The 22,996-nt window shown below is 42.0% G+C and overlaps 1 protein-coding gene, 1 long non-coding RNA gene and 1 pseudogene across 2 annotated transcripts; all 3 read right to left on the reverse strand.

Moving 5' to 3' along the window:
- Positions 1-2,108: 2,108 nt before the first annotated feature.
- Positions 2,109-3,173, reverse strand: LOC120465629 (uncharacterized). Its single transcript, XR_005619048.2, has 4 exons — positions 3,102-3,173; positions 2,831-2,959; positions 2,507-2,602; positions 2,109-2,349 (listed from the first exon to the last, which is right to left on the reverse strand). It is a non-coding gene; the product is annotated as an uncharacterized LOC120465629 (long non-coding RNA).
- A 2,136-nt stretch (positions 3,174-5,309) lies between these two features.
- LOC148970535 (uncharacterized) lies at positions 5,310-8,495 on the reverse strand (annotated as a pseudogene).
- Positions 8,496-8,812: 317 nt separating this feature from the next.
- On the reverse strand, positions 8,813-9,835 carry LOC148970536 (uncharacterized). Its single transcript, XM_089124595.1, has one exon. The coding sequence runs from the start codon at positions 9,833-9,835 to the stop codon at positions 8,813-8,815; it is 1,023 nt and encodes a 340-aa protein (XP_088980721.1).
- Positions 9,836-22,996: the final 13,161 nt, after the last annotated feature.

Consider the following 22,996-nt stretch of genomic DNA (forward strand, 5'->3'; position numbering starts at 1 on the left):
TTGCTGGTGACGATGCAGCCTGTGGGCAGGCTTAAGAGTCCACACGTGAGGTAGAAGCTGCTGATTGGTTTAGAAGCTTTCACTCAAAGTTTTCCTCTGGCTGCTTATTGGATGATCTGAGAATGAAAATCCGTACGCCTGCGAGGTCTCTGCAGACGGTAATAGGAGTTACCCGCCTGGCTCAAAATGGGCGGGCCCGGACCTAAAATGGGTGGGCCCAGGCCCACCCAGGCCCAATGGTAGCGCCGCGGCTGGTCACGCGTACTGATAAAACTCCTTTTATCTTACATTACCTACTTTATAAAATAATATTAACAACAATTACAATCATAATGACTTTATTTTGTAATTATACCTCCGTGCCAGATTTGTAGTTTCATCGACTGAAATTGTACATTAACTCTCACGTTCACAGATGACGTGTCGTCGAGCGCCCTCCGGCGACCGTTATTATTATGTTCAAAACGACTAATAACGGATATTTTTCAAATCCTCCACTGGATGTAATGTAATCTCTGGTTTAAACTTGGTCGTGCCGCACTTTCATGCGCGCTCAGTTCTCTCCGCATTGGATTGTGGGAAATAGGGCTTCAGCAAGTGTACATCGAATGCACACTCGAATTCAGAGAGGATTGTGGGTAAAAGTAGTGAATGAATGTAGGGAATGATGTCGTTCACTCAGAATTCGGACACCACTACAAAATGGCCGACACCCGATATAGTGCACTATATGGTGGATAGGGAGTGATTTTCAGACACACATTTCAACTGGCTGGCAGGAGCTGCCACTGGCAGGTCACGTGACCTGCCAGTGGCTGACTGGCAGCTGCCAGTGGTTGTCTGTCAGTCTGCCTTTGGCAAGTTTCAGAAACCATTGATTTTTGACAGTTTTTGTGTTTTGTGTTCCTCCGTTTATAGCTCATTTATTATGTATCTGTTGAAATTATTGTTAATAGTAGTAGGATCCCAATTTAATAGTCAAATGGCCGTGATCAGACTGGCAGTTTACAGACGCTGCTGGACTCATCCAGTCAGCCGCGGGTGATCAGCGAATATAACGCGTTGCCTGACACTCTCGCTGAAAGGAAATAAAAAAAATTATTATTATGAATATAATGTCATGCCTTTATTCTTGTGTATGATTGGTGCTTTGGGTACTGTTGTCGCGATTAAACCAGTCAAATGGCCGTGATCCGACTGGCAGCTTACAGACGCTCGCTGGACGCTAGTCCAGTCAGCCGCGGCTGAGACTGCGAGTCTAACGCGTCGACTGACACTCTCGCTACAAGGAAATACATTGTTTTCTTTTTATAAATATAAACCCATGCCTTTATTCTTGTGGAGGAATGATGTTTTGTGCACTGTTATCCCAATATAACCAGTCAAATTGCCGTGATCAGACTGGCAGCTTACAGACGCTCGCTGGACGCTAGTCCAGTCAGCCGCGGCTGAGACTGCGAGTCTAACGCGTCGCCTGACACTCTCGCTACAAGGAAATAAATGGTTTTCTTTTTATAAATATAAACCCATGCCTTTATTCTTGTGGAGGAATAATGTTTTGTGCACTGTTATCCCTAGATAACCAGTCAAATGGCCGTGATCAGACTGGCAGCTTACAGACGCTCGCTGGACGCTCATCCAGTCAGCCGCGGCTGAGACTGCGAGTCTAACGCGTTGCCTGACACTCTCGCTAAAAGGAAATACATTGTTTTCTTTTTATAAATATAATGCCTTGCCTTTATTCTTGTCTATAATTGGTGTTTTAGGGAATTTTATCATAATTAAAGCAATCAAATGGCTCTGATCAGACTGGTTGCTTGGTTACTGTTGCCTGCCTCTCATTCTAAGGAAATAAATCTAGTTTGCGGATACTGCCTTAGTTGTGACGATTTTAATCCTTGTGAAAAAGTTGTGTAATAATGTAGATGCACAGTAGCCTATAAAACTTGAATTAATCCCAATAACATGATTCGTTGTCATTGCTTTGACCATTTTTCTGACACCAGAGACAAAATACAGAGATGCTTTTAATTATTTTGTTAAAACAAAGCTTTTTAATAATTCAATAAAAGAATGCCAACTTTAACGGTAAAATCACTTAGCACACATTGTATCATTATATTTTCAAATTTACAAAGACAATTTACAAATAAAACCCAAGAAAAAAATCTATTTACAAATAAAAACAAAGGGAAAAAAACTATTTAGAAATAATAATACAAAAAAGAATCTATAAAGGCCATTGCTTGTCGCATATTATTCAACACACAGACAGTGTGCAGTTGCAAAAGCCATTTCCGCTTGGAATCTGTGGAACCCCTCTGTCTTTCTGAGAATCAGAATGGTTATCTATAATAAAGGAAAAAACAGTCATTAAAATCTTGTCACACATTAGAATGTGTGCATTAGATGTAGAATTGGTAACTGCATAATTCACACACTATATTTCAAATATCTATCATTAGCTCTTGAATTATTATTGTGTTCTTCACAAAACATGATTTACCTCAGGTGTCATGACTTCCATTTCATATGAAGGGCTAGATAAATCTGTTTTTTTCAATGCCAAAACACTGTACACCTTGTCAATGATTCCCTCTGTCTATGAAAAACAACAATGCAGATATGTATATCAGTGTTTAAAAAAAAATCAGCATCTAAGAATAATTTAATTACATTCCAATTGTTTCGGATTATAATGAATGTCAAGATATTGATTATCTGTAACAGTATGAATCTATAAAAAAATGAGTAATTGTGATGTCAATTCATGTTGCAAGAACCAAGTTAATTTTAAATATATTTTTATGACAAATAATTATTATTTTACCTGTTCTTGGTCAAAAACAGAGATCCGTAGGTTACATTGGGTTTTCAGTTTGGGGGCATAACTGGGATGTTTATGTAAAAACATTCTGTGTGATCTAACAGCACCAGATGTGAGGTCATGATGAAGTTTCTACAAAAAAAAGAAAAAAAAAAGTTTTACAGCACAATATAAATGATCAATGTGCTATTATGTTGATCCTAAATGTAATTATTACATGTTTCATACAAACATGGTTATGTGCTATTTTATTTAAAATTTCAAGAACAATTACCACAATTTCTTCATCCTCCACAAGTGTGTCAACCAAAAGTCCCTGTTTCAAAGCTGTGAGGGTGCTGTAAAATAGACATACACATTAAAAGCAGTTCAGTAAGCTTTTGTTTTATGTTATGGTTATTTTGCTTACCTTTGAAAAGAATATGGTTGTTGATCACATCCACAGCTGAAGGGCGTGTCTTTGCGAATTGTTGTAGGGTCTATGCCAGCACAATCAGTGTGTAACCATTTGTTGCACAGATCACACTAAACCCACTTCATCCGTTTGATGTGTGGATGCAGGGTTCTAAAAATGTATAAATAATTGTAAAGTCAAAGCAGCAATATTAATTTACACTAATACTCGCAATTTGTGTGGTACTACTTACTTATTTCCAGTGTTTTGATAAACACATGCTTTTATGTCCTGGGCCATGCAGGTGTTGGTCTCTATTTCACCTTCCTCTCTTTCTCCAATTGCAGTCGGAAAGTCCTGTCCAGTATTACAAATGAGTTTTAATTTTTTTTTTTTTTTGGACCAATTGTATTGAAAATCTTAACTCCTGTTTGTCTTACTTCAGTCATCACATCTTTCAACATGCTTGTGGCATGGCAAACATGCAGGTGTACTAGCTGACAAGTTTGCAGGACTTCATTTTTTTGGCTTCCATTTCAGCTGCCTTTAAAACAAAAAACAATGAAGCGGTTAATGGGCCAAAAAAGCACATTCTGAAAAAATTGTAATAGTGAAGTGAGTGATAAACCTTACAGTGCAAACAAATACCCCGCAGTTCACACCATCTCGCTGCATCCACTGTTCTGGGTTGCAAACAGTCCAGCCATCCAGTGACCCAAGTTTTTGGAAAGCCTCTCTTTACAGATTTTAGATTCAAACAGAGCTCTCATGTCATGCATCTCTCACATCTTCTATTTATTATTAATAAAAAGTTAACGTTTTTATGCTACACTACAGATGAGAAATGAATTACCTCAGAATATCCATGTCATTTTTTTCAATAGAATTGTAGATCGCATTGAATCATAAATACGCACTTGTTTTCCAGAGACATCGAAAACCTGTGAAAAAATCATATAAAAAGTTACAGTCAGCATATCAATTCAATTCAATGTTACAGCACAACCGAGTTTCTTGAAAACCTTACCCAGAGTATAAAGTGGTTTCCCCGTTCTGGTGTTTTACCACCAACGATTCTTGGGAGCAGGATTTTTTGAGCATTCTACAGTGGAAATACACACACACACACACACACACACACACACACACACACACACACACACACACATATACTTATATGAGTATATGATATATATATATATATATATATATATATATATATGAGTGTGTGTGTGTGTGTGTGTGTGTGTGTGTGTGTGTGAAAAACCTCAATTGTTAAACAGTTACTCAAGTATACCTCAAGATCTTGCACATGTGACCTTGAAATGGCTTTGTTTTTTGTCCACTCTCTGTACCACAAAATGTACACATCTGTGTATAAGGCAACAACCTGTGCATGAAGTGAACAGAAATTAATTATACTACATTTTTAACATTCACAGAGCAATATGACAAATCTCATAAGACAAATGCTTATCTGCTAAGACCATTGAATAGTCAGTTACTTACATGCGGAGTTTCTGCTGCAATTTGAGCAAGACAACAGTTCACTGCCTTTTAAATAAATGACAGTCTTTAATATACAAACAAATTGCATGAGTACATTATGAATGGGAGTGTAGTTTTATTTACATGAACTGTGTGCAGTGTCATGTGCTGAGTTCCTAATAAAGAATTGTAAAGCAAACATAAGAACATTGTAAGCACACTTACATTATCACTTAACCAAGGCATGTTCTTATTTGGGTCTTCCTCTAAAAGAGAAGAGGGGCAAACACTTCTCAAGTCTGCAATATACAGTGTTGCGTATGCTGAAAATCTGTGAATTATTTGTCTCTTTCTCCTCCAGGAAATGTAAAGTTGTTTCAGCTTGTCCTGTAGTTCAAAAACAGAACCCATTCATTGCATATAAATGAAGCAGAAAATACTACAGGTGTAGTTTTTTGTTCCTGTAAACTATTCCAATATTTTTGCTATAATTTAACAAACAAAAAGACAGTCTGTACCTTATTTTGTTCACTTATCGGAAACAATGACACAGTGAAACTCTCCATATCTTCCTCAACTTTGTCTGGTTCAGCTTGTGGGTCGGTAAATGACTTTGCAGATGTTCTTTGGTACATCTCTGCAAAGATATGACATTGTATATTGAGATACAAATAAAAGTTTATGTTAATAAAATGTATAGTACATTAACTTTTATTTCATGAACTATATACCTTTGTCTGTTTCCTCATCCACACCTATTAATAGGTGTCCATGTAGCCCTAGGTGCACATCTTTTTGAGACATTTTTGAATGTCCTGCAAAAAGTTATCATTGATCCTCTGATTGTGCAGATGGAAACACAGCCGCAAGGCGAACATGTAATGAATGTCCTTCAGTTGGCAGAGGAAATACCTGCTGGTTGACAGCTCTTTGTTAATTTGCTCTGCTGAAGATGAATTAAAAATACTGGCAAGATCTGGCAAAAGTTTGATGCTTCTCAGTCTCTCTTCAGGCCTTTTTTGGTTTTTCTCATGAAAACGGTCATAAAGGGAGTACCGTTCATGAGTTCCAGTCAGAGGGTGAGGGCAGGTGAATCTGTCACTTGTTTGGTCTTCATGTTTATTTGGCCCCATTGAGCTTCGAAGGGTATTCACCCATTCTTTCTGCACAGTGAGTTTTTTTTCCAATGCAGCAGAAATGTTTTCAGATGTTGGAGCACATAGCCTGCCATCATGTGGCTGAAAGAACTTTTGATGAGTCCTATTATTTAAATGTCTGGCAACACGTCCAGCTATATCTGAGATGAAGACCGTGGGTGGATATTTAAAACTCAAGAGCCTATCTCCATGGTCTCGAGCAGATTCCTGCCACCACAGGGGTGACTGATAATAAACCACACCAAGGGTGCACCCAAGATGCAGTACCCCTCCTGTGGGGAAAAAAATGGGGAAAACGCAGAACAATTGCTAATTTCATGTAATATTTTTTCACTATGATATATATAGTTTGGCAGTCAAATGTAAAATATAAATATATTTCTTTCATTCAACTGGCAGTCAATAATGTCTATGATTCATTATCAATCAGGGCAAAATGGTTATGATAGATGGAGGTAACATTATAGTGCTTTTCTCTTCTGTGGGTCTTTAAGTATGTTAGTATGATAGTTTTATTTTATTTTATTAAACTGCTGCATTTATATACTTTTTCTTATTTACTTTTTTTTGTTCTTAATGTCCAGATATATATAAAACAAATGTATTGTTCATTCGGTACCCTGCTTGTAATTGTCTACATTTGTATCTTACCTCCTGCTTTGTGAAGCTTTACGAACATTTTTGGATACATATCCTTGTACAACAGAAGTTCCTCAAGCCTATTAATGAGGTCAGACTGTGATCCACTAGCTGAAATGCCTAGAGCATTGCATGCCATTGTAAGATCTTCTCTTCGAGGCTAATGGGGGAAAACATGGGAGAAAAGTGATGGGGGAAAATATGCATATGGTTTTTAATTGTTTTTTTTGTTTTTGTTTTTTGTTTAAAGGGTTAGTTCACCCAAAAATGAAAATTCTGTCAGTATTTACTCACCCTCATGTTGTTCCAACCCCGTAAGACCTTCGTTCATCTTCGGAACACAAATTAAGATATTTAAGATATTAAGATCGGTCCTGCATACAGTCCATAGGCTTCTTGAGGGACTGGCTCTTGCTGTCCTCGAAAAGTGATTAAAGACATCGTTAAAATAGTCCAAGTGACTACAGGGGCTCAATCTTAAGTTTATCAAACGACGAGAACACTTTTGTGCGCAAAAAAACAACAAAAATAACGACTTTATTTCAACTATTCATTTATTTCTCCCTCTGCGCGAGTCAGGTTACTAGTTTAATAGCGTAAGCTTCTGTTATTGTACGTCACACGCATCACACACACATGACCAGCGTTGGCCAATAGTGAGCCTACGTGTGACGTAGCTTTACGCAATCACACTACGTTAACTGACTTACAGGCTCATGGAGAAGGACGTGAATAGTTGAAATAAAGTCGTTATTTTTGTTGTTTTTTTGCGCACAAAAGTGTTCTCGTCGTTTGATAAACTTAAGATTGAGCCCCTGTAGTCACTTGGACTATTTTAACGATGTCTTTAATGACTTTTCGGGGACAGCAAGAGCCAGTCCCTCAAGAAGCCTATGGACTGTATGCAGGAGCGATCTTAATATCTTAAATATCTTAATTTGTGTTCCGAAGATGAACGAAGGTCTTACGGGGTTGGAACAACATGAGGGTGAGTAAATACTGACAGAATTTTCATTTTGGGGTGAACTAACCCTTTAAGTAGTTTTGGCAAATGACAAATTGACTCAAATGTATAATATCTACTGAAAGTAATACATTAAACCTATAAATAAACTATTTTATAGTTTTTTAATAGAATAAACATCAGCAAACATCTAAATGTTTTACCCCTTTGAGCTCTAAAACTTGCAAAATTCGGTCCTCATCAAATTCCTAATCTGTCCTCTTTGTTCACAATCGGTCTTTCTGGGAGAGGCCTTTCAAAATCTCAGTCTTGGGTATGACATCAGACATTCTTGAGTACTGACCAATCCATGGTGTAAAGGCAGAATATGTCAGGGAGCTAGAAAATGGGTTTTGACATGACCCTGATAGAGAGAGGAAGAGAGGGAGTGAGTAGGTGAGTTAGTGACTGAGTGAGTAAGTTGGGAGAGAAGAAATGAAGGACATAGGGGAGGGAGAGATGGAGGCAATGAATTGTAAATAAAATTTAAAACAAGTAGGCATAATAATGTTTATGAAGTATATTAAACAGCTTACCATCACAAAGTCCTGTTGCAATGATCTCTTTCTCAAGGTTTTCCCATCGAGATGAAACATTCACCTGTGTGTCCTGTGCAGTGGTGTTTGTCAGGTCTGGTCGTCTCATGAGATGCACTGTACAGAAAGAGTAAGTATTTTATGAGCAGACAGTGGAAACTGTTGTTGCCAACTTTTGAGGGTAAAGGATTTTCTTCATGAATGGGTACACTGAATTCCTACCTGGTAAGTCAAAGGCCACTTTCCAGTTGGTGTCAGCAATCAAAATAGGAGGATGATGGCCACAGCGGTAACAAAAGTAATTGTAGGTGTAGCTCCTCAAAGCAGAGAAGTGGTAAAAAGCTTTCCGTATTGTGTTGTGAGGAATGTACACTTTGCTGTGTTCCCCCAACGTACGCAAAAAACGTCCGACAGCAATGTGGTTCTGTTGCAGGTATAGATAAATTAACATTGTAGTTAGCCGAATGGGCAAGATAATGTTCAGGTAAATATTCAATCATGTTGGCTAAAATTCACTGATTTTTTATTTATTTATTTATTTATTTATTTTTTACTTACTGAAAGACCTGTTGTCAAAAGGGAGCACAACGGGATTGTGAGGAACACTTTGTTGTTGAAATTGTGAAATCCAGAATCATATTCTTGAAATCTGACTGGGGTTCCACAAACAGGGCATTCCTTTATGTAGACTGCAACACCTGAACAGAATATACATAAATAAAATATATATAATTATATACAACAACAATATGTTTCCACTACAACTCATTAACTGTGCACAGAAAACAAAGCATAAATGGTTGCATGCTTTGACTTCAGGATTGGTTCACTGAGGTCAGGATAGCATGGTCCGGGGCAGTAAGGGCATTGTGTCTCTTTAGGCACAAAGCTTTCAGGTATCGTCATTTCTGTTAATTTGAGGTCTTGTGGAAGATTTTCAGGAATTTTCTTGTACCTCAAAAAGTACTCAGTCATTTTAATAACTGTTGATGCTGTCTCATTTGATGGTTTTGATTCAACATCCCTCTCTTGCTCTTTCTCCTCAAGGTCCTCTATTTCTTCAGGACTTGCATTAGAATGCTCTCTCAGTAATGATGTACGCTCCTGGAATATCCACCACATGCATACGTGTCTGTGGACACAACTCTGTCTGTGTTTACTGCCCCTACATTGACAGTGCCATTTACCGGACATTGTGTCAAATGTCACAATTGTTCGCCCAAGCTGACACCAGTTGTCTTTGAGGTAAGTAAAAACTGAAAAGTAAATTAAAGTCTGTGACAGGCCATATTCCCCCCCAAAAATTGGGAAGACACAATCAACCTCCTCTTCACTGGCCTTCAAATGTAAGTCCTTGCATTCTGTGGCTCGTGACTTTGAAATTAGTCCTTTATCTAACATTTGCTCCAAAGATGTAGAGTTCAGTGTTTTTGGTGGAATGTAGCGTTGTGCAGAGATTGTTCTTCGAAGGTGGTGGCATTCAGTTGCAGGGTGTCCACTCTGGGCTGCTATCTTTGCCATGTCTCTGCAAATATCTGACTCACAGTATATTTGTCCTAGGAGTAGAGATTTCTTGACATGGACTGGCACTCTTGGCCCATGTACTTCCTTTGGTGTGACATATAGTGCATTTTTTTGATCAATGCAAAGCATAGGTTGCTCCAAGCCATGTTGCATTTTCTCATGCCTCTTCAGATTAAATGTGTTTGAAAAGTCAGCTCCGCATTTATGACATTTGAAACGACTCTTTGGGGATTCTGTCTGCAAAATTCCATGGGTTTCTTGTTGCATTTGTGAATTGGCTTGCTCCTCTGAAACACTAGGTGTTTCTCAATGTCAAGGATACTTCCTTGGCAGGACGGGTCCTTCCAAGTCATTTCCTTCAGAGGCTAGGCAAGGGTCCTCTTTAACGTTCGGAGAACATGTAAATGGAACAGGCTAGCAAGTGCACGTCATTGCGTCATTACATCAGTGAAAGGTCCGCTTCGGCGCTGCAAAAATCATTGAGCTGGTGTACTGCACTGTTTAAATACACTTGACAGTCCTTATTTTGTCTTGTCAGTCCTCATAGAAATAAATAAATAAATAAAGGGATAATGTATAACCAGGCGGTTGTTATAGTGAATACAACCCCGCAAACTCTAAAGCAGAGGGGTCTTGATCAGCCGGTTGTATTCGCTGTAACAACCGCCTCGCTATACATTTTCCCACTTATAACATGGCACCTACCAAATAAATCAGTAATTTGACACAAAATACTGATTTAAAAAGGAGTTCATTCAAAAACGATTATATTACCGGAGTTAACAGAACTACCTCCATGATCTAGCTGTCTAACACATGCAATTGTAAAATATGTGACCAACAAAAAAGGCTATAACGTTATATGAAGTAAAAATCAAAAAGTTAATCACCAGTAAAAGGGAACAGCTTTAAATCCCCTCAGCAAATTTGAGCCGATATGTTAAATAGTTTAACAAACATTAAATAAATGGCTAAACTGAAATTATACTTGCTTACATTTGAAAGCATATTGCCGTTATCACTCCGACTCCGCTAACGGTCGACATTTTTTAGTTTTTGAACAAGATAGCAAAGCTGCGCATAGGATTGTGGGTGATTTAAGAGCGCGAAGGCTACACATATGCATCCTTTCCTGTGTATGGGATATTTTCCGAACGAAGGACTCAGTCCTTGGTTGAAATTCTGAGGATCCTCGACATTGGAACAGTCCTTCGACGGACATCGATGACGTAGCATCCTCGAAATTCCGGCTTCCAAGGATCCTTCCTTGACATTGAGAAACGCCTACTGTCCTCAGAAACATAATCTTTTCGCTCATGGGTGAGTTGTTGGGTCACTAAGTAATAAAGAACAAAAAAAGATGTAACATTCAAAAATGGATTGCTAAAACAAGTAACTGATATTACAGAGAAATGGTCAAACCGTTTTGATTTTTTTGTTTTTCTGATTTTTCTGTCACTTCATAACCTATGAATCCAGAGAATAAAATTGTTATTAGTGCCAGTTCTATTAAATTATAATTGATTAATATTTTTGTATAATGAATACAGCTACATATTCAAAATAATACAGTAAATTTTGCTAGGTAAAAGGAATAAATAACACAAACCATGTTTTTTTAGATGAGCCTTGAAATCCCCCGCTCTTGCTACAGTACTTCTGCACTTTTGGCAATGCCAGTGACTCCGACCTTGCACTCCATCAGTGCAGTAGCAGGGTATGATCAACTTCACTATAATAATGTACATAAAAACACAGAGTAAGAAATGTCTAACAAGAGGATCCACTGATAAATTAATAGTGTAAATTACCTTTTTTTTCTTCTTTGTAAAATATTGCATATCTAAAATGCCGCTGTAACAGATGTGCCTGTGTCAGAGTGACTGCAGTCCTACAATAAGGACAATTAGTGTCTTCACTGATACTATATAGTTCATCCTCTGAGGTAAACACAAATTGCCTCTCTGAAAAGGAAAGATAGATTTGAAACAGCTTTTGAATTTTGTATACAGTACATGATTTTTAAAAAAACAGTTTCGAGCAATTTAAAGTGTAAATAATGTGCTTATTACAGCACTGACCATCTCTTTTAAAAAATAATGTCCAGTGGTGTCATGAAAAGTAAATGTCTTATGATAATGTTGCAATACATCAGTCTGACAAAACCCAAAATGCATGTATGTTTACTTTTTATTTTATTACTTTTTAGTGTTAGCTTTCATTCAGAAACGAAATAAGAATGTTAAGATCACAAAAAAAAAAAAAAAATAAAAAAATAACTGCCACCCTCATTTAGTTGCATTATAATGTTGTGTTTTGTCTTAGGGTTAATATGTAAACATTACACTGAGCAGATGTTTTAAAGCACCAAACCCAACCCCTGAAACACAGAGGTTATGTCATAGGCCAAAAAAAGGGGTTGCAGTCAGGAAAAAAAATGTAAATGTAAATGTACAATACTTGCCTGTCATGATTGTGGATTATCAGGTGTAAATTCAGAGACCTACTGAACAAAAGTAAATAAGAATACACAAAATACATTCCATATAGGCTCCTTGTTACAATCTGAAACAAGCGATATCATAGCTGCCCGACAAAGGCAAAGCACAGTAACTACACATTTGGTCAAAAATGAGTTAAGACTTGTAATGGGCTTTATGACATGTGTTCTGTCTTGTGAAAAAATATCTGGGTTAAATTATATCCCGTTTCGGAGATGCATACCACTAATCATCCCATTAGCTAACATATTTGACTGGCTGGTATAAAAACTTTAAAGGCCTTTTTCTCCGTTTCTTTGTTTGCGTAGATACTGCACTTAGCCTTTGTAGGGCAGATTAATATGAACACATAATCTAAAGTCATCATAATTATTATCATTTAAAATTAAGGTTTTCTGTAAAGTTCTGGAAGTCTGCGATCCATTATTTTTGAAGTGGCAACAGGCTACAATTAGCCTAAGACTAAACTTACCTCCCACTTCGTAAGATCCCATTTTATTGCCCTGGGTATTCGAAATTATGATATAGTTTACAATTGTTTACGTAGCATACGCCAATTATAGGATGAATTATTTTAATCCCGTTTACTGAAGTGGCAATACGACATACACCTCACAATTCTTTCTTTCGTCATAGGATCCCACCGTTTAGTGGGGTCGGGTAGGTAGGCGATTCAAACAGTCAGATCCCAGCACACAAGTGATGTTACAAACAAGTTTATCTAAATATTTAGTTCAAATCATTATTAATATATATATATATATATATGTAGACTATATATATATATATATATATATATATGTGTGTGTGTGTGTGTGTGTGTAGTTCACAATATAGTTAGGCTATTGAATATAATTATATAATTTGTTAAAGTGTTAAACCATTAGGGAACAATAGAGAAAGATTCACTCACTGTTACGCCTGTGAATATGGATACAGCGTCCAGCGAGCGTCTGTAAGCTGCCAGTCTGATCAAAGCCATTTGACTGGTTATATTGGAATAACAGTCCCCAAAACATCAATCCTCCACAAGAATAAAGGCATGGGTTTATATTTATAAAAAGAAAACCATTTATTTCCTTGTAGCGAGAGTGTCAGGCGACGCGTTAGACTCGCAGTCTCAGCCGCGGCTGACTGGACTAGCGTCCAGCGAGCACCTGTAAGCTGCCAGTCTGATCACGGCCATTTGACTGGTTATATTGGAATAACAGTCCCCAAAACATCAATCCTCCACAAGAATAAAGGCATGGGTTTATATTTATAAAAAGAAAACCATTTATTTTCCTTGTAGCGAGAGTGTCAGGCGACGCGTCAGACTCGCAGTCTCAGCCGCGGCTGACTAGACTAGCGTCCAGCGAGCGTCTGTAAGCTGCCAGTCTGATCACGGCCATTTGACTGGTTATATTGGGATAACAGTGCACAAAACATCATTCCTCCACAAGAATAAAGGCATGGGTTTGTATTTATAAAAAGAAAACAATGTATTTCCTTGTAGCGAGAGTGTCAGTCGACGCGTTAGACTCGCAGTCTCAGCCGCGGCTGACTGGACTAGCGTCCAGCGAGCGTCTGTAAGCTGCCAGTCTGATCACGGCCATTTGACTGGTTATATTGGGATAACAGTGCACAAAACATAATTCCTCCACAAGAATAAAGGCATGGGTTTATATTTATAAAAAGAAAACGTCTCGGGTTATGACTATAACCCTTGTTCCCTGAGAAGGGAACGAGACACTGCGTCGATAAAATCGACTCTTTGGGGACGCTCCCTAAGCGTGCGCCTCTGAAGTATGAATGAAACTAATCCAATCCTGATTGGTGTTGCGTCGTGACGTAACATGTGACGGCATACCCGGAAGTATAAAAGTGACGCTGTCACAACACACACTAGCCTCGCGATGAAGCAAGACGCTCAAGGGTCTGAAAAGGGGGCGTGGCAACACGACGCAGTGTCTCGTTCCCTTCTCAGGGAACAAGGGTTATAGTCATAACCCGAGACGTTCCCTATCGAGGGAACTCAACACTGCGTCGATAAAATCGACTCTTTGGGGAACGAGTACCCACTAGGCCACGCACCGAACAGACCCGCCCCAGAGTGAAACTGATTAGGCACTCAGCAAGGGCCGAGTACGTGTGCACCGGGCGTACTGGGAAGGCTGAGACTGTAAAACCTGATGAAAGTATGCGGGGTAGCCCAGCCGGCTGCCTCACAAATCTCCTGCAGAGGTACTCCCGACAGAAGGGCCCTAGAGGAAGCCATGCCTCTAGTCGAGTGAGCCCTTAAGGCCAAAGGTGAAGGAACCCCACGCACCTTGTAAGCCTCAGTAATAGACTGGACAATCCAGTTACTTATAGTTTGTTTGGTCGCCGGGAGCCCCCTCTTAGGTGACCCAAAGCATACTAACAACTGGTCAGATCTTCTCCAAGAAGCAGACTTTTCCAAGTATACACTCAAAGCTCTGACGGGGCAGAGCAAGTGAAGCCTCTCTTCTCCCGCCGACACATGAGGTGGAGGATGGAATGCCTGAAGGACTACAGAGCGAGCCGTACTCGAAGGAACTTTAGGCACGTAGCCCGGACTCGGGTGCAAAAAGGCCTTTACTTTGCCAGGGGCAAACTCCAAGCAAGCTGGCGTTACCGCCAGGGCCTGGAGATCTCCCACCCTCTTAAGAGAGGTAATCGCTAAGAGAAAGACCATTTTCAGCGTTAAGTCCTTAGGCGAAGCCGACTCTAAAGGTTCGAAGGGAGCGAGGGACAACCCTTCCAGAACTATTGCCAGATCCCAGGCAGGCACCCTGGACCTGATCGCCGGCCTCATCCTCCAAGCACCACGGAGAAACCTAATGACCAATTGGTGCCTCCCCAGAGGTCCACCATCTACTGGCGCGTGGAAAGCCGAAACGGCAGCCACGTACACCTTAAGAGTGGACGGGGAGAGACCCGCAGAGAAACGATCCTGAAGGAATTCCAGAACTGAAGCCACTGGGCAGTTTACTGGATCCAACCTTCGTTCTCCACACCAAGTGTGAAACACCTTCCACTTGAGGCCATATAATCTCCTGGTAGATGGGGCCCTAGAGCTAAGTATGGTTTCAACCACCTCAGCTGATAAGCCAGCATTTAGGTACTGAACCCCCTCAGAGGCCAGACCCACAGCTTCCACAACTCTGGGCGAGGGTGGAAGATTGTGCCCTCCGCCTGAGACAATAGATCCCTCCTCAGAGGAATCGGCCATGGCGGAGCTATGAGGAGTGATATTATATCCGAGAACCATACTCGTGTCGGCCATCTCGGGGCAACCAGAAGTAGACTGATGCCCTCTTGACGGACCCTCTCCAGGACCCCAGGGAGCAGAGCGATCGGGGGGAAAGCATACAGGCGAAGCCTCGGCCAAGCCTGTACCATGGCATCCAACCCCAGCGGGGCTGGATGTGAGAGGGAGAACCAAAGTGGACAGTGGGACGTCTCTCGAGACGCAAACAGATCCACTTCCATCGGTCCGAACCTCTCCCCTATCGACTTCACCACATCCGGATGAAGTCTCCATTCCCCGGGCCTCAGCCCCTGCCTCGACAGGATGTCTGCTCCCCGATTCTGAACCCCTGGGATATACATTGCCCTTATTGACAATATCTTTCCCTGGGACCAAAGGATAATCTGATGCGCCAGTTTGCACAGAGGGCGCGATCTGAGTCCCCCCTGTCGGTTCAGATAGGCCACCACTGACGTATTGTCCGTCCGTATAAGGACGTGGCGACCCTCGATGTCTGGGAGGAAGCTCCTCAAAGCCTTGAATACCGCCATCATCTCCAGGCAATTTATATGCCAAGTGCGATGATGGTCCTGCCACAGACCCCTGGTAAAGCGGCCGTCCATGACCGCGCCCCAGCCCGTAAGGGAGGCGTCTGTCGAAACGGTTTCCCGGCGACATGACACCCCCAACACTGGCCCTTGGGATAGGAACCAAGGCTTCTTCCATATTTGCAGAGACTGAAGGCACTTGCGCGTTACTCTGATCATACGGAACGGATTTCCTTTGGGTGAGAACCCCTTGGTCTTCAACCACCACTGGAGGGGCCTCATGTGAAGGAGGCCCAGAGGAATAATGTTGGATGCCGCTGCCATGAGGCCCAGCATCCTTTGAAAGTGTTTCACAGTGACGGCCTGACCTAGCCTCACCCTGGACACCATCGCCAGAATTGACTCGATACGTGCGGGAGACATACGTGCCTGCATTGTAATCGAGTTCCACACGACTCCCAAAAAGGTCGTGCCCTGGGACGGTTCTAGCACACTCTTCTTCAAATTGAGTCTTAACCCCAATTTTTGAATATGGCCAAGAACGACATCTCGATGCCGAACTGCCATCTCCCGAGACTGGGCCAAAATAAGCCAGTCGTCGAGATAATTCAATACGCGAATCCCCTGAAGTCTCAGTGGAGCAAGGGCCACGTCCATACACTTGGTAAATGTGCGGGGAGAGAGTGCTAGGCCGAACGGAAGAACCCGATATTGGTATGCTTCGCCCCCGAAAGCGAACCTCAGGTACCTCCTGTGACAAGGAAGGATGGAGATGTGAAAATAGGCGTCTTTCAGATCTATCGTGACAAACCAGTCCTCGGATCTGATTTGACTCACGATTGTTGGAATGGTCAACATTCTGAATTTGAACTTTCTCAGAGACCGGTTCAACACCCTGAGATCCAAAATTGGCCTTAACCCCCCATCCTTCTTTGGAACTATAAAGTACCGGCTGTAAAACCCGGACTCCCTGTCTACCGGAAGAACACGTTCTATGGCTCCTTTCGACAGCAGAGTCTGTACTTCTTGTTCCAGCACCTGAGCCTGCTCTGGGACCACCGCAGTGAGCACCACCCCAGAGAACTTGGGGGGGCGGTGCGCGAACTGCAGTCTGTACCCAACTCGTATTATCTGCAGGACCCATGGAGATATGTTGGGAAGATGATACCATCCCTCTACAAAATCTGCTAAGGGTACCAGCCTCTCGAGGCTGGCCTCTGGTGTCTTTTCGCTGGAAATTGATGCGGCCCGAAGCGCTGTTAACGGCGGACCTGCATCTTTTCCTAGAGGGCCCCGTTGTGAGAACAACCTCGGTTGTCTCACTGCGGAGGGGGCAGCCCTCTGAAGTCCTGCCTTGGCTAGGACCTCTTTTCCGAAGTCCTCTTAGCTTGAATGACGTCCCTCAGGTCGCCCCTCTGGCTGGAGGACTTCGGTTTTTGGGAGCGTTTCCTCTGTTGCCAAGACCCAGGAGGGGGGGCTCTAGAGGAAACGCTCTCCTTCTGCTCTGCCCTGTGGGAGGAGCTGGCTGATGGCTGGGGCTGCTTGCTTTGCCCCCCCCTACTAGATTTGGCCTTCGCTTTCCGGGGGAGGTACTGCTGGAACGCCGCAGATTGTTTTCTCGACTCCTGAAACCTGTCGACAACCGAATTAACGGCGTCGCCGAACAGGCCAGAAGCCGAAAGCGGCGCATCCAGCAGGAAGGACCTATCCTTTTCTTTAATACCGGATAAGTTCAGCCACAGATGCCTCTCCGTGGCCACCATGGCCGCCATAGAGCGGCCAATAGCGCTGGCCGCTTCCCTAGTGGCCCGGAGAGACAAATCTGCGGCCTTCCTCAACTCCGCGACATCTTCAGGAGTAGGCCCCTCCCCCTCATCCAAATCTTTCAGGAGGTCGGCCTGGTATGCCTGCAAAATCGCCATTGAGTGCAGACACGAACCAGCCCGACCCGCCGCCATGTAAGCCCTGCCCACCAATGCAGATGTCTCTCTGCAGGGCTTACTAGGCAACACCGGGGTCTTTAGGGAAGACGCCGATTCGGGAGAGAGATAGCTCGCTAAAGCCTCCTCCACCTTCGGCATCTTCCCATATCCCATATCTCGAGCCCCCATAACATTGCTGTAATCTATTACATTGGGACTCGAAATACGGGACGAATGCGGTCTCTCCCACGTTCTCGAGATCTCTTTATGGAGATCAGGGAAAAACGGCAGACCCCGGCGGTGAGGCTGTGACCTGCGCTGCAGGTAACGCTCGTCCATTTTACTGGTGACTTGCGTTTCCTGCTCATGTTGTGGCCAGCTGATGTTTAGTCTGGCCACAGCGCGTGTCACAACCTCCACCAGCTCCTCATAACCCAGGCCGCGTGATGGCGTGCTGAGATCACGGTCGTCCGCATCGATGCTGAGCACGTCCCCTTCCTCAGAAGTAGACAGCTCAAGCACCGGGACCTGATCGCGGGTAGGAGAAACCGCAGCGCGGGCTCCCACACCACTCTCAGAGGCTGCGGGATCAGCCGATGGCGAGCGAGAAAATGCCTCAGCATTCTCACTCTCCTCCGCCAGATCCCGCTGCGAACCCCAGGATCTCAGTCGCCGCATCGCCTCGACATATGCGGGACCGGAACCCTGGGGAACGCGAGCCTGACCGTGCTCGTCAAAGCACGCCAGCCGGGAGCGCAGCACTCTAATAGGCAAAGCCTCACACATTTCACAAGCAGCCCCCTCGAGAGCTGCCCGTGCGTGCTGCACTCCCAAACAATACACACAGAGAGAGTGTGCGTCCCCACCCGTGATGTAACGAGGACAGGGATGCACACACCTCTTGAATTGTTCACTGGCCATACTTTCTTTCAATAATAAGACAAACAACACCAAATAAGACAGACAGTTTCAACATAAAGCGCTTGCTGAAGAGCGAAAGCTAGTGTGTGTTGTGACAGCGTCACTTTTATACTTCCGGGTATGCCGTCACATGTTACGTCACGACGCAACACCAATCAGGATTGGATTAGTTTCATTCATACTTCAGAGGCGCACGCTTAGGGAGCGTCCCCAAAGAGTCGATTTTATCGACGCAGTGTTGAGTTCCCTCGATAGGGAACAATGTATTTCCTTGTAGCGAGAGTGTCAGTCGACGTGTTAGACTCGCAGTCTCAGCCGCGGCTGACTGGACTAGTGTACGAGCGTATGGGACGCTCAGAGGGTTCGGTTAAGCACTAGTAGAAATGGTGGTGGGAGTTTCCGGTTAGAGAAACTGGAGCAAGAGAGAGTGTGTCCCAGCAGAAGGGTTTTATTCGGATTATTTCTGCATGTATGAAGTATTACAGGATTTTCTCATAGGTATGTGTGGTCTACAATGAACAGAAAACAAAATACAGTATAAATTTGCTAGTATAAACAGTTTAAGATAACACAAATTATTTAGCTTAAATATCTGCATTATACTACAGAACATAAACAACTGAACAGTATCAAACTAGTTTAGATTTAACTTTACATGACTGTGGTAGCATGCAATTCACACGAAAATATGACTATCCAAATTACTATATGATCTAGAACATTTCACGGATAATAGCAACTGAATACACAGAATATTAAAGTTTGATCAGCATAGAATGTAAAACAGACAACTTACTTTTCGATCAATAACTCACGGAAGTAATAAACATGCAGCAGTCCGCTTTGTGAGAAACAAAATCAGTCTCCTATGTATCTGAACTGCTCTCTGACACTAGTTCAGACATGTCCCGACTTGTCTATGCCCGTGCAAGCACCAGGGGTGTAAAGTAACGAATTACAAATACTCACGTTACTGTAATTAAGTAGCTTTTTTCAGAAATTTGACTTTTTTGAGTAAGTTTAAAATTGTGTAATTTTACTTTTACTTGAGTACATTTTAAGTGATGTATCGGTACTTTTTCTCCGCTATTTTCGTTCTGTTTGTGGCCGTTACTCGTTACATGCTTGTTTTAATTTTATTTTTATCCATCAACGTGATTGGATCGAGTAATCGGTCTCGTGACTGTCGTCAATTTAAATTAAGCATAGAAAACGTACCGCCTATTCCTGCTGTTACTCGCGACTGCTGTGGAAGTGCATTCATCACGCATCAATTCAATCCAGATATCAGCGTCTTCCTCTAATATGCTAAGGTACATTTCACATTTCTGCTTAATATGATATTTATAGGCTGGCCTGTCTACAGGGCCTAACATTTGGTCTGAGGTTGGGGGAATTGCGAGACGAGTTCATAATGCGGTGAATTCCCGCTCCCATTTACTTCACAAACAATCACATTATAGAGAGACGCGTCTCGCGCTCGCCATGCCGCCAGATTCAGAATCAGTGCACCAGGTCGTTAACTTGAACTGCATTACTTAATAAGAAATTAGCACAGCTCGTTAATAAACAGCGTTTTTTGATTGATCCATTATATGATCCGTCTTCATTTGGCAAGTGCACTTGCGCAAAAACATTTTTCATGCTGAACTTTTTTTTGTGTAGATGCTGCTGATAAAACAGCTTAGCCGAGACTTCAGAGACAAAGTGTGTTTGTTTCTTTTGTAAGTTTCCTGGATATAACTAACTTCCCTATTTAATGCACAATTTTCCTTACAAATTATATTATCAGTATTACAATGTAAATGTAGCCGTTTAAAATGTAAAGGATGATGCCACCCTTCTAGAACAATGCATTTACGTTTAAATTGTAACATATTTAATAGCATGGAATAAAAGTGTGTAATTAGTGTTAGCTCACTATCTTAGCCTTTTTCAGTGCATTAGTTGAGGTAATATGATAATATTAGTGATTCTCATTTATCAAAACACTAACATTGGTAACGTTTTGGAGAGAAATTGGGTATTTTTTATTTTATTTAACCCATCTCTTGGTGTGTGATGCTGAACTATCATATGAGTTTCTTTTTATGAGGTTTTTGAATTCTTTGGACAGTTATGAATATTGATATTTTATGTGCAACAATAGCATGCTCAGGCCCAGTGGCTTTTCACCTAATTTTAAATGCTCTTTCCCCCAAATAATATGATTTAAATGGTGATGAGTGTACTGATTTGATGCATTTTAAAAAGATGGATGATAGATATTCTTCAATCTTTCTTACAAAAAACAAAATCTAATGTGAATTCCAGTATGTGCATTTTTTTTTAAATTTATAAAATGTAGTGCACAGTGTTTATTATAAGGGTTAGAATCCGCACCTCAGTACTCACTACTCTTGAGTACTTTGAAATAAGCTACTTTTTTACTCTTACTCAAGTAGTTTTTTGGACAAGTACTTTTTACTCTACTCATACTACATTTTTTGGAATGTAATGGTACTTTTACTTGAGTATGTTTTTTTAGTACTCTTTCCACCACTGGCAAGCACCAACAAAGTCACATACATAAAGATACCTCCAGGGGGCATTGTTGGGCTTTCTTACATAGCCGCCCCAAAATGTTGCTCGCGACATTTGAACCTGGTAAAAAGCCCTTTTTAATTGTCAGGATTGATGTCATCATCTATGAGTTTGGGAAGTGGAATTAACCGAGCCACGGGTCTAACATAAGTCCGATCTTGAACCTGAACGGCAACTGTCCTTATACGTCCATCAGGTCCAGGGAAGGTACGGGTCACTTTGCCCACTGGCCAGAGGGCTCGTGGAAGTTGTGGGTCAATTATGAGTACTACCTGGTCAATCCTGAGCTGGTCAGTATCCTTTTGCCATTTTTGTCTTTCCTGGAGACTTGGCAGATAGTGATTAATAAATCTTGCCCAGAAATGGTCCACAAGTATTTGGCTATGCCTCCATCTCCTGGTTCCCAAAAGATTGCTGGAGTCATACATTATTTGTGGGAGAGAGGAGTCATGGCGACCCATGAGCAGGACGCTGGGTGTGATTGGGTCTGGGTCTGCGATATCCGATGATACGTAGCCTAATGGCTTGGCATTCATGATACCCTCCACCTCAATCAGAACAGTGCGGAGAATGGTTTCAGGGACTGTCTGTTTCTTTAGAATGACTTTCAAGGCTTGTTTCACTGATTTTACCTCTCTCTCCCAAATACCACCAGAGTACTGGGAGGATTGAATCTACAAGAGATTTTCTGTTCAGCTAATTGCTCCTTTAATCGGGGTGCCATAGCTTCATAGGCCTCTTTTATCTCTCGGTTTCCTCCAACAAAGTTGGTGCCATTATCAGAGAAGAGTTCGAAGGGCTTCCCTCTTCTAGCTATAAATCTCCGTAGAGACATCAAGAAGGCATCAGTGTCGAGACTCTCAAGTAGATCTAGATGGAGGCATCGGGTGGTCATACATTTGAAGACTATTCCCCATCTCTTTTCAGTTCGTCGTCCAATTTTTACTGTGAATGGGCCGAAACAATCCATTCCAGTGGAATAGAAGGGGGGCTTGTAAAGCCTAAGACGAGCTGGTGGGAGATCTGCCATCTTGGGGATGCTAGGTTGGGCACGCCACTTTTGACATTCAGTACAGCTGAGTTGATGTTTTTTGATGGCTGCTCTACCTTTCAAAATCCAATAGTAACGTCTGAGCTCTGCAAGAACCCTTTCTGGCCCAGGATGAAGGAGATTGGCATCATATTCCTTAATAAGGAGTTTTGTTATTTGTTGATTAGGATCGAGAACTATGGGATGAAGGGCATTCATGTCTATATGCTTAGCATGACGCAGTCTCCCTCCAACCCTAATTAGTCCAGCATCTTTATCATACTCAGGAGACAAAGACACTAGCCGGCTATTAGATGGTAAGGGTCGGTTTGATGAAACAGCCTTAACCTCCTCTGGAAAGGAATCTCTTTGGGCTTGTTGGAGAAGGAGCTTTTCGGCAGTAACGTAATGTTCAGCTACGTCTACTTGCAATGTGGAAGATTGAGCCGCCCCGTGTAGGTACGCCACCGTGGCCTTTACCAAGTCTTTCCAGGTGGTATACTGCTTTGCGTCTGGGATATGTGCTTCAGGACTAGTGCATAGGTGCAGGCAAAGTACTGACTTCTTTAACTCAGTATCTGGTTCAGGGTCACCAACTATCATGATTGGCCAGAATGCTTCTGATTGATACAAGAAGTCAGGTCCCTTAGCCTAACGGTACGATTGTGTCAAC

The sequence above is a fragment of the Pimephales promelas genome, chromosome 20 (genome assembly GCF_988280905.1).
Source record: "Pimephales promelas chromosome 20, fPimPro1.hap1.1, whole genome shotgun sequence".
Classification (NCBI taxonomy): Eukaryota; Metazoa; Chordata; class Actinopteri; order Cypriniformes; family Leuciscidae; genus Pimephales; species Pimephales promelas.

Excerpts from the sequence above, each read along its gene's own strand:
- LOC148970536 (XM_089124595.1), bottom strand. The coding sequence starts at position 9,835 with ATGCAACAAGAAACCCATGGAATTTTGCAGACAGAATCCCCAAAGAGT.